We start from the raw sequence: 16,145 nt of genomic DNA, 5'->3' as shown, positions 1-16,145 counted from the left end.
CAATATATTGGAGATCGCGAATCCACGTCGCTCTATCATCTGCGAAAACTATATTAACTTATATTCCATTTCGGGTCTGGATGGCTCCAGAGGTACGTTGCTCGTGTACTTTTTCAGTACTTGTCTTGAAAAGAATAGCGAGTATAAAATAGCAAAATGGCCTTTTTAAAACGTAAGAACTTTTCCATGATAAAGGGCGTTTTCTTTTGTCTGAAGTTATACGAGTAAATTCTGGTATCAATCGATAAAGAATATAAGTGCTGAGAGTGAAAATTACGTCTGTGAACTCATCAGGGTTTCAGAAATTTCAAGTATTGTTTATTGCTCCATATTATGACTTCATCAGTGTCTTTGCTTTCGTTACTTTAAAGGTCTTTATGGGACGATGACATTCTAGAAGTATCAAAATAATAATTAAAATTTCGACCTGGGCTATTTGTCATATCGGTAGAATACTGTTTTGATTTTGAATATTTCTCCACTGGTCACTTTGCAAATTGTACTCGGATTTCCAAATCCCGATGTATATTGTGATATTGCGATTCATGTCTGTGTTTGAATCACTTCTTTCTACAGGAATACTTACACATGAATTGCCATAATTTTGCAATAAATTGCAATAAATTTTAATTATCATTTAAGTACTCTTAGAATGGTCCTGTAAAAGTCTTCGAAGTGACTAAGCAAAAACATTGGACATAATATGAGACAATAGACAAAATCTCAAATTTCTGGAACTCTAATGAATTCACAAATGTAATCTTCACTTTCAGCATTTATTGAAACGTTCTTTATTGATTAGTACTAAAATTCACTTATTTGGCTCCGGACAAAGGAGAATGGTCCATTGTGAAATTCCTTAAAATCAGAATAATTTTATAATTAATTAATTTTATAATAAATAGAAAAAACTGACATCAGAAAATTTTAATAGTAGTAAAGTAAATTTCGTAATCTTTCGAAATCTTACATTAATAATTTCCATCGTGAGTGAAAGTTAAAGTGAGTGAAATGACGTGTTACTAGAATGAAGATTCTTGCAAGTATGATATGCTGTTTGAGATAATAAAAGCAATTTTCATTCACAAAACTGATTGACAACTGATGTCTTTTACTACGGTAATCGTGGTAAGAGACATCTAACAATAATAATTGCAAAACATTTTATCATATGGCAGCATCTCCGTGAAAAGTTATCGACCATATTCCATTATGTCCCATGGTCCCGTCATGCTCCAGGTTCCCTTACAGTCAGTACAGTGCTGTCACAACAATTAGTTGTCTGAGGAGTTGTAACTTCGAAATTCTGTAATATGAAGCATCTAGCTCTGGTCTTCCGTTCAACAACCCGCTGAAGCACATATTAACAAGAGAAAATCAACACTGTGCTTGATCTTAATTCGGCATATGAGATTAAATTCAACCCTATCCGATTTTCCATTTTGAATTATCCATAAACTAGAGGAATGAGGATTTTCGGTGAAACAGATTACAATTGGTGCAAATGCGAGATTCAAAAAGGTGCCAAAATGAATGACGAGCTCCAAAAATGTCAATAACATAGGGGCAATTGTCCAAGCGTTCTGTCAGATAATCACTGACACGATCACGTTGCCCTTTTCGTATTTCTACATATTCGTATTTATTATATGTAGATTTTATATAAATGTGTGCTACTTCGTTTTATCAGAAAACTACCAGAAAACAACCACGCGTGTATAGAAACGAACCTTTCGTATTTTTAAGTTTCCAAATTCACATATTTGTAAAAGTACAATAGTATCCTTTGAAATTTTCCTGAGCGGAGCAAACACATGTTTATATGAGCTGCAGAACTTTTGTACCAAGCAAATATTTAGTCTAACTTACAATACTAGTTCAATTCTGAAATTTGTATCCTTCATAGGCAACAAAATGAAACACTTGAGTGAATATTTGTGACTATTTCTGTGTGCATAATTTTATTCTACGGAGAATTGAACGTATATTATTTTTCATGGATTTCTTTAGCGCTTTTGCAGGATGCAAATAAGGGAAAACGAGAACGACTCCCCAGTGTGCCGTGTGACGGTTAAAAGAAGCGTATCTTCGGTAGAAAATCGAATGACCGAGAATATTCGCTCGTGATCGATAGAATCATGATCACAGACCTTTCCCGAGCCGAAACACGAACAATAACAATAGAGAAGTCGATAAAAAAAAGGTAATTTACGAAAAGTGTGTACGTTGCCCGAGTTGCAAAACGTGGAAGCCCGCGTGCGGAGTAATCATCCAATCTCATGAATTATTTCGAATGTTTTACGCGCGAGTAGCGCGGTTGTGTTTCATTGTTCGAATTGCATTGTTGCCTAAAACTCCCCCGGTGTCTACATTCGCCGACAAAAAAAGATGGTAAAATCGAGCGCGTACGAGAGCCGCTATACTGATCGCCCTTCTTGCGAATCCAGTGGACTTTAATACAACATATTTATCCCTTTCCGTCACCTCCGACTTTGTCCCTCGTACGTCATCCTGGAGAATGGCTTCGCCCTTTTACCTTCAATTTATACAGGTCGGGCAAGAGTGCCAAACGAAGGAAAGAAGGAAGGAACGAACGAACGAACTCAACGTTGAGTATTTTATATATAACGTCGTCTCCCCGCCGTCTGATTGCGTTTACACGTGACCGGGGTTCCCTCGAGGGCGAGGGAGATGGAGACTAAAAGACGCGTGTGTCTTGATCGAGGACGGCGCGAGGACGACGGGGAGAGCTCGTCCTTTGCAATAAATTCCGGACAAAATTCCGGTCTTCCCCTCCGGGCGGTCCTCAAAATATCCTCGAGCTATCTTCTAGCTATCGCGATGGCGGCGGCGGCGGCGGCGACAGCCAAATTAATTCCCTCTCGAAAAATCGATTCTCTTTTATTCGAGCTTTTACGCGGATAAACGCTGATGAGAAACCGGCAGCCACGGCGGCGGGCGGGCGGACGATCAGCCCGCGCGATTTCCGCTCACGAACGGACGCGCAGTTTAATCCTTTGCGTGGGAAACCCCGATAACTACGAATGAAATTGAACGGACTTGGAGCACACGGCATCGCGTGGAAATACGCAAAAATTATCGCGAAGCTGTAGATGGTTGCGTCACCTGCGCGCCTCCTTCGGCGAGGAAACGCCGGACGTCGTGGAAACGTGCGAAACCCGAAGATTATGCATCAATGGGACGGAATCAGCGAGAGCCCTCCCCGATGTGTGGAACCTATATATGCGCGCTCTCGCATGGACTCATTTCCCTAGGCGATAACGCAATTTCGATAATCCAGCACGGGCATCAAAGAGGCGCACGCGACGGAGTCATTACACGCCGGCGTCTCCGCGCGGAGACAATGACGGAGACGAGGGTCTCTTAGCGCATCGAATTATACACGCCTCGACGGCCAACTCATTAAAGCCACCGACCGCGCCACGTAACTGGAAGCCGGAATAACCGTTCGAAAACTCAGGGGGAAGCATTGCGAGAGCGCTCTCTCTCTCTCTCTCTCTCTCTCTCTCTCTCTCTCTCTCTCTCTCTGTCTCTCTGCCTCTTTCAGAATCAGCATGGTCGACAGGGACATTAAAAATCTGAGGAAATAGGCAATGAATAATAATATAGTACTGAATTCGTCAAAAACACAAGCGATAGTCTTCGGTACTGGTAGATATGTAAATAATATTAATTTCAATGAAACATCAAATATCATATGTGATAGAACTATGATAATACAATTTGTTAGAGAGATTAAATATTTAGGAGTTTGGCTTTTTCAAGTCACTATCATGGGAAAAACATGTGACAACTGTTACGGAAAAAGTTCGAAAAATTTTATATGAGATCAAGAAATCATTTAATACTTTGAAATGGAGATTAGTGGCACTAATATTTTCTCATATTGTTGTGCAGATTATTGTTGTCCAGCATTTACGGATATGACTGCGAATGCAAATATGAAACTATACAGAGCAATAAATGCCTGTGTGAGGTACATCTGATGCGAGTCAAGTGGGATGAACATATCTCTCCTTATTATAACAAATTACAATAGCTTAAGGCTGATGTTAGGAGGCGTTACTTTGTGCTTAGCTTGCTATACACAGAAGAGCCAGCTTATAATTATACCCAGCTTTTTTCCTAATTGGATCTCCCGATTTTTCTCCCGATCGTCTTTAAGGTTGATTCGACCAGTAGAACAATTAGATCTCTTGATGATATGATCATAGTGCTACAGTGTCGTATTGTAGTTTACACACGGAGAAAAATAATTTGCTGACCCAGCAAATTTTCTGCTGGTCTAGCAAAATCTTTTCGTTATTACATGGGTAGCAAAAAGATTTACTAAGAGTACTAATCACTATTTGCTGGGTATAATTTGCTGAATTTACAAATTATTTTACTATAAGAACAACGATGGATTTATATGAGCAGTTGCAGTTTTGCTCCGATAGCAAATAAATTTGCTAAGAATACATTATTTTGCATCAATAGCAAATTAACGTAATTCTTAGGACAAATATAGTCAACAAATTTTTTCTATCCTGGCAACGAAACTACTTCTGCTCTGATAACGAATAATTTGTAAAATTAGTTACATCAACTAAATTTTTTTTCACTACGAATATGCAGTAGCAACGACTATTTTGCTAAAAGTGCAAAATTATTTTTCTCCCTGCAGCTAACCGATGCTTACAATCATCGAGATTCCGAGCATGTTTTTATAACGAGACGTTCTCGCGCTGCACCTTTTTACCCACCATGGTTGCACGCGCACGTGCCGGGTATGTATAGGTGTGTGTTGTTTTTATCAGCGAGACCGTATAAGAGTGATTCATTAATAATAAATATAGCTCGACCTTTTTCTCGCGAGGCGCAGGGTTCACGGTTTTACAAATATGAGTGCCATGCTGATTCGCAGTTTTGTAAATGCGGCAAGCATGTAAATATACACAAAATTTGACGACTAATGAATGTTTCATAAATGCAAGTTACCATAAATTCACGTAAATTAATTTTTCTCCCGAATAATCAGTCGCGTACGTGTCCAGTTGAGCAAAACGCGTCGCGATATAACTTTTAACTCCCCAACGGGCGTGTGGTGATTTGAGACACAAAAAGGTGCGTGGGACGCAAATTACACTCTAAATTATTTCTACTGTAAATATTAAATATCTTTGGTTTATTGCTCAATATTATTCATCGTTGTATATATCTTAGAACGCACTAAAAATTTGAAATTTTAATTTTAACGTCCTTTCTCGATAAGAATCAGTTCTACGGGAATCAGTTCATATTTTTTTTATAAGCTGCTGAATAACTTAGACAGTGTTATTGCAACAAATTTTATTTTGCAAAGCAAAATTTATTTGCAAGGGAAAGATTCAGAAAAACATAAATCGTGAGCACCAAAATTTCACCAATGTTATTTATGTTATTTATTATAATATCACACACGCGAAAGATAATTTTAAAACCGTTTTAACATAAACTCAAAATACAACTATGCTATAATTAAAAAAAAAGTACTTGTAAGATTATAACTGTACCATTTTATTTGTCGATTTATTAACTAATTAAAAGTATATAGATGTATTATGAGACTGATTTATTAAATCAAATCAATTATGATCATTTACGACCGTTTATAATCAATCAGAAATTCTCAAATAATAGCAATAACATAATAGTAATAAAAAGTTTTATTGAACATACCTCTTTTTTACTTGAAGTACGGCCAAGTTTTACTCTTTTCCCGTGGTATTTTGTAATTTAAATATTCCAATAAATGATACATCGATTTGAAGCTTAGGACGAAAGTAGATTAAAAACATAAAGTCTCAATATTATTCTCGCAGTCGTTTGAAAGAAAAGTGATACAAAAAGTTACAATCTCAACAAAGTTAACACCACGTACTAGTATAGCTATCTATTGAAATTATGATCTTCTGAACCGTTGATCTTCCAAACGACTACGAGAATAATATCGAGACTTTATATTTTTAATTTACTTTATATTCTTAAGTTATTTCAAATCAGTATATCATTAATTGGAATATTCAGTTTTAGAAAAAAGAGCAAAATGTTTATGAACGCTTGACCGCATTCTTCGTATCGGGAAGGGACGCATGGGATGTAAACTAGACTCCAATCGATTTTGACGGTGTCGATGGATAATAAATAAAACTGAATAAAATTCGCGAGCGTAAACAACCTCGATAGGTCAAGAAAATGAGGTTAAGAAAATAATTAAATAAAGATATTGAAGAGAAAACAAAATTAGTTTTTACGGAAAAAAATCTAGAAGAAAAAGAAGCCTGAAGTGTAAAATAGATCCCTCGTCGAAGGGTTAAAATTACAAGCGCGTTAGAAAGGATTGGTAACGATAGATGTCAGATAAAGACAGGTATTTATAAAATTAGAATTAAGACGAGAGGCGTCCCGAGAGACTTGGAGCCTGCGGCTCTTTTCGACGACCGGGGATGAATCTTTTTATCACCTTTCTCGTGCGTCGCACGTTCCAAGGCAAAATTCATGAACGGCGTTTTTATCCTATCGTATCCCTGCGCGCTCGCGTAGCTTTTCCTATGTGTAATTTTATCGCCGTTAATTAACATTTCAACGTCTCGAATTGTGGTGGGAATATAAATACCCGAAGCGTTATTGCTCCGAGGTTGAATATTTCGTCCGCCCATATATTCGCCGCAATGAGATAACACATATACGCGCGCAATATGTATTATGCATATACGCCAAGATGTATTTTACTCTTCTGTATCACACACATATCGATGCTGCACGCGCGAAATGAACATTGATTACCGATACATCACATTTAATCTGCATTCGAGCCAATTTAGCTTCAGTCTGTATTTTTGTCCTCGAACACAACGCTTTTACATGTTCGGCATCGATGTGCCGAATTTTAGGTGAACCGTGAACGAGAAGATACAGATACGATATTGTATACACAATATCGTACAAGGTAGAAATATGAGATACGAAAATTCGACCGTCCTCATTCGGCAAAATGTAAAAATTTCACGTGGAAAAAAAAAAAAATATATATATGCATGTATGTATTTTGAATGCAAAACGCGCAGAATTTTCATGTATAATGGCGCGCGCAATTTGTTTCTTCACTTATATCCGTCGCTGAATGTAAAATTTATGAGATCAAACGTCGAATTTCACGCGCCGGAGGAGCAAAGAGTTCCGCGCACACTCTCGCACACTCCTTTTCCCGAGGATAATCCCAAGATGTGCCGTCGTACGTTGCTTTTTACTTTACACGGCGTCTACAAGCGGGGGGGTGGCGAGTAACCAAAGACAACCCGGCAAATAATTCAACGGACCGCGCGGCAAAGGCGTCGGCAAGAAGTGTTCGAGTGAATGCATATCCAATTACAGGACTCTGTCGCCCAGTCAGGCGATCTTTGAAGCCGAACTTCCAAACCGATTGACCTACCTAATTCCGCTTGTGCTTTAATGAGTTGCCGTCGCCCTTCCGCGACCGATGAGACGGTCGGTTTATTCCATTAGTTGGCTCGTCTTAGGACTGAAGCCCGGCGTTTAGCAGAACGGTTACACTTGGCGAAATCATGAGAGGAATCATGACAATGCGCGCGCAGGTTGGCCACGAGGCTTCGTGGAAGTGGCGAGAAGAGAGCGGCTAAAACTCGCATTTCGGGATGGCGAAGTCGGCCATAAATATCGGGGTGAAACGTTCGAGTGCATCGACCTAAATGTTGCGTTGCACCACTAAGGGTACGTTTGAAGTGTACGCTATCAGCGTTATTTAACGCTACCGCTGTCCGGGGAACCAGCTAATAGCACTACCAATACTATCGTGACGTCACTAACGGTAGTGTTCTACGTCATGGCTTTGCGCTACCAACGCTATCGCTTCCGAAGTAGCGCATTGATAGCGTTAGCGTTCGCGAGCTCTCCGAAACAGCAATAGTGAATTGGTTGTACTTGCTTTATTCCCTTATACATTAAGTTTCAGACTTTTGTTTGATTGTAAACGTCGTTGGCTTTACATATAAAAAACGGGTTATGTGAAAATCCAATTACAAAATGCAGAATCACAACAATGTGTTGGTTAAGTTTCAACCACTCGATGCGGCAGCCTTTAACACTACTAACTTAACACTATTGCTGTTTGTGAAACTCGTAGAGTTTCTTTAATAAGTGTTAGAACACCGTTGATGATTTTTTTATTAGCCCGCGTTCTATCCGCCATTAGTATTCCGCTTGAAGTGAGTGGGAGTGAGAGAGAAAGTCTAGGAATGAGACAGAATCTTTAAAAAAGACTGAGACGACAAGCACGTTGCGGCTTTTCTCTCACTCACTGAATAAGACTCACTTGAAGCTATAAACGCTTTGGAGCGCGCAAAGAACGATCGTGATTGGCTCTTTGAAGCAATTGTGGCGTCAAATGGATTAAGCGGGATACAAATGGACGATGTTCTAATTTTTAGTAGAAGAACTTTAAGAGTTTGCACTCGCTAGCGCTGTCTTGGCTTCGTGAACAGAGTTGGTAACGTTAGCGTTGATAGTTGCGGTAGCGAGTTTCTCGAAGAACGCACCCTAACTCCAGCAGACCGCAAGTTGAATAGCGCCAAAACGACGGCGGAGGCGGCTTCGATGTCGAACGGGAAAATCGCACGTGGCCGAGGGCGCTAATGAGAGATAATAACGAAGGGCCAAAATGCATTTCGTTGCACGCGATGTTAATAACGCCGGTTCGATATAACGCTTCTGGCGCGCTTGTGCAAAAATAAAAAGCCGAGGGAAAAAACGCTCGCAGACGAAGCGAATATAAAACGACTGTATGTTGCCTCTCTCTCTTTCTCTCCTTCTCTTTTTCTTTCTCCCTCATGCCTTCTACGGTCCTCCTCTCACTCAGTCTTCCTCATCCTCTCAACGGGCTTGCTCCTCGCTGGGCTGGTAAGTAATTTCATTGCGGACATTACTGCAGGATATAAAGTTACGTACATCCGGATACTTCCGTTGCAGCAATGAGAGAGTAACTCTAAGACGAGCACTTTGCTTCGCGTATATTTATGCAGCACACAGCGCGATGGCAGAGCGTGGAGAGCGCGAAGAAGCCGGAAAAACGTTTCAATGCGTCGAAATGTCCCTTGACTGCCGTGAAAAGAACGGAAGCGTGAAAATGGATTTTAATATACCCCTTTATGAGCCGGCTGTCAGGCTACTGTGTGAGGAAAAATTAATGCGCGACGGCGGAATAGGAGAGCGAAGGTGGGAAGGGGGAAGGAGAAACAACAAGAAAACACGGGACGAAATAGCCATTTTCCAATTGCGACGCGTTCGAAATGTCGTTTTCGAGGGAGTTTATTGTATATTAAATGCAGCATTATATTCCTCACTATTGTTTCAAGACAACGAGTCACGAGCAGTTGAATTTTACACCGTCCTCCCATTGTTCTCCCCACCTTTATTCGCGTGCATTTGCCAAAATATAATTTTGCCGCGGAAAAATGCGTCACGCGTCGCGATGACGCGGCAGTGGATGTGGCGTAATGCACGGCGCAAATGGGGCCCGCGTGTCGTCGTCGCGGCGCACGCGGATTAATTAGTCATGGAAATAATAATTCGCCACGTCGCTCCGCGTGTGTAATTACACAATTACGCGGTTATTTATAAATGAGCAGAATTAATCAACTGCTCCGATACGCCTCCGTGGCGGAGAGACCGCGAAATAAATTTTCATAATCCCGACACAGAGAGGCCGACTAATCGCCTTAACATTCGCGCGCATTACCTGCGTGGTAACTTCGACCCGGCTGACACTGTCTAATGTGTGTGGACACACATATAGTGGCCGACGTATGTACGGGGACCGATCATGGAGCAGCCGTGCGACGGCACGACCGAACATGCAAAAGTGCAAACATGCGAGACACGTGCGAGAATTCAGCGCATGCAGTTCGAATGTTAAAATTTCTTCAAGCACAGAGCACAGACTATGGCGGAAATGGGCGTATCGCGGCATGTTTCTCGCGCGCCTGTTCGTTATAAAATACGGTGAAGTCGTTTCCCCGAGAAGCCCGGCAGAAATGTATGCAGTTCGCGTAAACACCAGTCCAGTTTTGTCCAACTAATGCATTCCTATTAGTTGTGAAAATACTGCGTGGAAATTGCACAAGAACTTGATAGAGTTCTATTCAGAGGTTGAAGAAGTTTACCGCACAATGTGGGGTTGATTTTCTCCAAGACGTAGTATCAGCGATATCAGTTCGGTTTTAAAATGTGTACGTATGTCGTACACATTTTAAATTACATTTATCACATATTACATTTATACACATTTTTAGATAATATTTATTTACATCGTGTAATTTGATATTTATTTATATTGTTGAAAAAGAACTTAAAATTAAGTGAACAATGAATGTGTAGAAAAGTATGGAGCAAGGAAAAGCAAGGAAGAAAATCAGGCATTTGACAACATTAAGTCTTGCGACAGAGATGACAACCAAGGTTAGAAATGAAACAAAAAAGACTAATAAGATATATGTATAGACATGTAGAATAGCTTGTGCGTTACTGCAGAAAGGACGAAGTCAGCATTAGCAAGACAGAGCAGCAGAGAGTAAAATGCTCCCCTTGTTTAATTGTCTAGTTGGTGAGGAGAACTAAATAGGAAAAATGATCTTATGATGCGTCCTTCCTTTTACTATATTATAGTCACCCCTTCTCTCTTTCTTTCTTTTTCTAGTCTCTCCTATATCGTTTACTTGTAGGATACTATGTAATAGAGGAAACATTTGGCTTAGCAGCATATCTCTATCCTTAAATTTTGTCATCAGCCCTTCCGTAGGAATGCACATTCTATTCTATTCTATAAGGGTACATCTTAATAACACAGAATTTTATTATGATGAAAATACATTAGACTATTCTGATGATAAGGATATAAGTGAAAACCGTCATGATTGTAAAAATTATGTGAAAAATAAGTGAACATGTAGAGAAACATAGAGCTAAAAAAAGAAAATTGGAGGAAATGAGGGATTTAACAATACTAAATCTTGCAAGAAAGATGACAATCAAGTTTAGAAACGAAAGCGAGCAAAAAAGGCAAATAAGGTGTACGTGTTAATTTCATTGTGATGATAATACGTCAAACTATTTTAATGATGCAAATGAAAAGTGTCATGATTCGAAATGTTCGGATTTAAAACCTGATGAAATAGTATAACTACAAGAGTGGATAAAAGGACGTATATTATATGATGACTAAAAAAATATGACAAAAAAGTGGAAAACGTGAAAATACATAATACGCAACAAAGATTTCCTTGCGCTATAACTCTCGTTGGCATAAAACTGTTTCAATTAGAAATCATGCACAAGAAATAAAATACTATTAGAGCAAATCTGCACATTTTATGAGCAGCACACTTGATTATTAATCAATTAAATAGCCTTCTGTCCATTTACTGTTCTGCTTTTGTTCAATGAATAGATTTCCAGATTTTGCGCATCTTTCGTACGCAGTAATAGCAGACAAAGCGTTCTTCATCTTGATTAGAACCCCAAGTAATTTCACTTTTTAGTTATTAGACAAAAGTTATTATAACTACCCGATATCTGTTCGAAAACTGCATTAGATTTCTACCAGGGAATGATTGTGCTGCGATCTTTCGAGAGTAAAATGAAAAGTACGTTCTCTCTAATTACTGTAATTTCCGAGTACACGCAATATATACTTTTCTTATTCCGTAGGGCAGAGAAGGATTTAGAAAAGAGCTCGGATCGCAAAGACGGAAATCGTACGGAGGAGATTTAAATATACAAGAACGAACAAGGCTTTTAGACTTACAGCGGGACGGGAAAAACAAAAGCCCGTGATGCGGACGTAAATTTACGAATAAAAGAGAGAGATAGAGAGAACGAAAAAGAGAGAGAACATCAACGATGCAATCCATTATAACTGCATTCGCGCGGGAGTCAAAGTCGCGTCGTCTTAAAACATCCAAGCGCTGTTACTCATCGAAATATGTGAGTCGCTATTATCGTGACGTATGTTACTATTCCATTCTCGTGCTCGGACAAGACGTTACGGAAACGCATGCGTGTCGCGTGCGGTTCGAACACAGCAACCATGCAACAATGTCGCTCGCTTTTCCCGAGTAAGATGAAGCAGCAAACCGCTAGGCGGAACTCACCGTCGTTGTTGGTGCGCGCACGAGGCGGGGACGAGCTAACAGTCGGAAAATTTCTGGAGACATTATCTCGGGGCTGCGGCTGCGGTCCTTCGAGGTTTGGACTTGGACTGAATTCCGCCCTGAAGTCCGTTCTGTCGAAACCTTCCTCGAACTCGTGCATCTGCTCGATCTCGTCCGCCTCGATCTCGCCCTCGTATTGCTCGCGCAACACCGATCTCGGAACTGTAACCGGAGGGAAAAAGGGGAAGTTAGAAGTCCGCCGCTGTGTGTAATGGACTCCATCAGCGACGCATCAAATATACATAGAGACGTGCAGTTTCGTGCAAGATTGCCGGCATGGGGCAAGAATCTGGAGTCCTGCGAAGCCCCGGCGTGATAAAATCATCTTCGCGTCGGTATTGGTTTCCGGTAAGCGACCGCGCGACAGCCGGAAGGCCCGACGCCGCGAATGGCGGCGTGTCGTACGCTGAGAGAGAAAAAGTTTTGCTGATTTAACAAAATATCAGCGGCCACAACGAATTGTTTGTTGGTATGGGACAGCAAATGGCTATGGTGGAAACAAACGATTTGTTACTTTCAATTTGCTGCTCTAGGCAAAACTGTAATGAAGACATAACTAACCTACCCTAGAATCCTAAGTAATCAGAGAACTGTAAACGATACTCCTTCTATGGTTCTCATGGTCGCTATGTTGAGCTCGTAGCTGATTGTTTATTGACAAGTTTAATCACTTCGCACTCATGCAGATTTATAATATGATATGAATCCAGAAACAACATACATATTTAAGATGAACCAAAGATATATCAGGTTTCAGGATATGTCTCAAAGATGTTTTTCTTTAATAAAACAATATTCCTTTATATTTAAACACATATTCTTTTTTCTCACTCATAATACGCCAGCTGCGGTTTGGTTAGATTGCACAAAGGATCAGCTGCGGGATTTACATTCTCAGTTTTAATCGGTGGCTGTGATCGTCTAATCAGCAAGCACGTAATTGGTTGCACTTCTCATTATTTAAGATTCTACCCTAATCTAAATAAGCGAGAACAAATGTGATTTATATCTCAGATAATGTAGAGGAGACCAGAGCTAGATACTCCATATTTCAGAATTTCGAAATTACAACTTCTCAGGCAACTAATTGATTAATTAACTATATAAACATGGTAGAGGCAATCTTCTTTTATGTATTAATGCTTGCCACAATCTTGTTAACCATATGTTTTATTGTGCAATAATCAAAATACGAATATGCAGCAACATAGCCATCTTGCCCTGGTTCAGTTGCCCAGTAACGCAGAGTAAAGAAGGCCACATGTAAAATATGTATCCTAGTTAGTAGTTCTCTGCGAGAGGTCTCCACAACCCTCCCGCCGACCCTTAATTGTAAGCCAATTTTACTTCGTCCGTCCATAAGCTCGATTTTAAACATTTTATGAATGAAAATTGCATATATTATCAGAAACAGTATATCATACACTTACAGGAAATTTCATTTTAGCTAATAATGCATCGCTCAATTTTATTCAATTACGGTAGAAAATATTAATAGAAAATTTCGAGAGACTTGAAAATTTACTTCATTATTCTCTCTCTCTCTCTTTCTCTCTCACACACACACACGCATGCACAAATCAATTTTTTCTATTTAACTATGATATTCTAATTTCAGCAAAACTCAGGGAAAAGTATTAATGTTCTAAAAGGATCATTTCACGACTTTGTATCCACTCCTCTCAGAATAAATACTAAAAAAAACACATGAGCAATATGAAACTACATAACCCCGGTTTCCCTTATGTTTCTTAAAATGACAAATGGTGGGAAATGATTTGCAAGTATAAGTGTTCGATCTGTTTCCTGGCGATCATCAAGTAGCAAACGTGCTTTTGATGACCGGAGGACTTTTCTCAGTGAAGATAAAGCTCACCGCGAGGCACGTGAAATCCCGCCCATTATCCAAAATCGCATAAGAAGGACCCGCGCTGAAATCTGTATCGGCCGCTCTATTGTGGGCGCCTCTTTGATTTTTCACGAAGTGGGAAACGGCCTGCGGTTATTGCACGCGCCGTACACTCGCGCTCCAGACGGCCACGTAATATCGAACACGGAAATCATCCGTTCGTTCGATTCATCTCGCCCTTCGGAATTTCGGCAGCCTATTCCGCCGCGCATTCTGCGCATTCTATGCGCGTCGGCCTAAGTTCGCGCGGGTTTGCTGCGCGATCGCTCGGAGGCTCCCGAACGCAATGAAGCGCGGATAACGCGGCCTGCTCGGATCCAAGTGCAAACGTTAACGTTATGTACACTCGCAAATAAATCCGTTTCATGATGTGTGGGTGCACGGCGGCCTAATACCTGCCAATAATAACGTTGTATTCGCAGGCGCGTGCGTTCGTTTGCTTGCTCGCTCGCGTACCTTGCTTGCACGCCCGCGGTATCACGTATTGGAGTGAAATGGTAGCGATCGCGATACGCAATCGTTATCGTGCTTACACGATGCCATCCATTTTTCATTGCATGTGCGTTGCCATGCTTGCAATAAACCTTCGCCACCCGCGCCGTGGAGCGAGCATGTGAATCCGCGACATGAAATAGTTTCGCCGCCCGCGCAGGAGCGCAGAATAACGTGTGCAGGTGAAATGTGTGCGATGTGGGTAGCTATCGGGAAACAGGGTCGGTCAATTGAGAAATTATGGAGATTTCGTAATAGCGAAAGTCCATGTGATCAGCGGCGCGTCACCGCCAATCCGCGTAATCGCTTCTGGTTTTCGCGTTATCTCAATTAGAACTTCAATGTGCTGAAATTGTTCCTGTGCGGTTCTACGCCTACAATTGCACGACGAAGTCAGAATACGAGGAAGGTACACTGGAAGACGAACACGGTCTAACTAAAGTTATTGTTGCTTTTGGCCCCAACCGTATCTTCGGATTGTTTCAACGCGAAAATGGAAGTGGTATAAGGTTATTATCACTATTAACAGAGTTGGGAAGTAACCTGTTACTTGTAACGCTGTTACCATTACTTTTTTCCGATAACGATCGTTACTTTTTTCTGTTTGTAACGGTAACGTAGTTACATTTTTATGGTAACGAATTTAATCGTTACTTTTATTGTTATTTTAGTTATCTCTATTCAATGGATGATTCGCTAATAGTGTGTATTGGGTTGAATAGAAATATCTCGATATTCGCTGGAAGACGTGGTCTTATACTTCATGTAAAAATGATTGTTAGTATAAAATCGGATTTTGCAAGTTAGCTGTTAAAAGTTTTTAATAAATTTAATGATAGGTATGTATAGTTTAGTTTATTTTTATAAAAAACCATGAAACAAGTTGTGTATTACATTAAATATACATATCTACTAATAAATTTATTAAAAACTTTTAAGAGTCAAATTGCAAAATCTATACTAACGATAATTTTTGTGTGAAGAATAAAAGATAAAATAGAATCAAGTTCATAAAGAAATATTAGTTAAACTTACAATCAAATTTTTGTTTTAAGATATTCTTAATTTAAATGTTAAATTTGCCAAGATTTAGAATGTATTTTAAATATAAATTTCGTACTTATGTGATGAACTTATGATAGATTTATGAATACATAAACTTATGAGATATTTGAAACAAGTAACATTTACTTGAATGCAGTATATATTTTTCTGTAGGACGGACTTTGTAAATATGTTTAATAAATGGTGATTTCCAGCAATTGACATATAGAATAGATTGCGCATCGCTGCAGAAAAGATAAAGTTAGCATTAGTAAGTGAGAGCAATAGAGTAAGATATATTTTTCTAGTCTATAATTGTCTGCTTGAGAAGAAGGAAGTAGAAGAAGCAATCACATGATTCTTCCTATATCATCTCTTTCTAATCTACTGTATGGCAGAAGAAGTATTTGAATTAACAAGGAAGAGAGAGAGAG

At 39.7% G+C, this 16,145-nt stretch overlaps 1 protein-coding gene across 5 annotated transcripts in view; it reads right to left on the bottom strand.

Annotated features, from left to right (window-relative positions):
- The window catches only part of LOC116852673 (protein eva-1), a 341,153-nt gene that overhangs the window by 37,685 nt on the left and 287,323 nt on the right, over nt 1-16,145 (bottom strand). For all 5 annotated transcript variants that reach the window (XM_032833244.1, XM_032833248.1, XM_032833246.1 and 2 more), the window contains exon 6: nt 12,207-12,428. In XM_032833244.1, the coding sequence (XP_032689135.1) occupies nt 12,207-12,428 (222 nt within the window). The remainder of the gene's footprint in view (nt 1-12,206; nt 12,429-16,145) is intronic.

Source organism: Odontomachus brunneus, unplaced genomic scaffold (assembly GCF_010583005.1).
Source record: "Odontomachus brunneus isolate Ranch 3 - 2012 unplaced genomic scaffold, Obru_v1 Obru_scaffold_247, whole genome shotgun sequence".
Taxonomy (NCBI): Eukaryota; Metazoa; Arthropoda; class Insecta; order Hymenoptera; family Formicidae; genus Odontomachus; species Odontomachus brunneus.
Note: the sequence above shows the minus strand (reverse complement) of the source record. Positions and strands in the feature narration are given on the sequence as shown.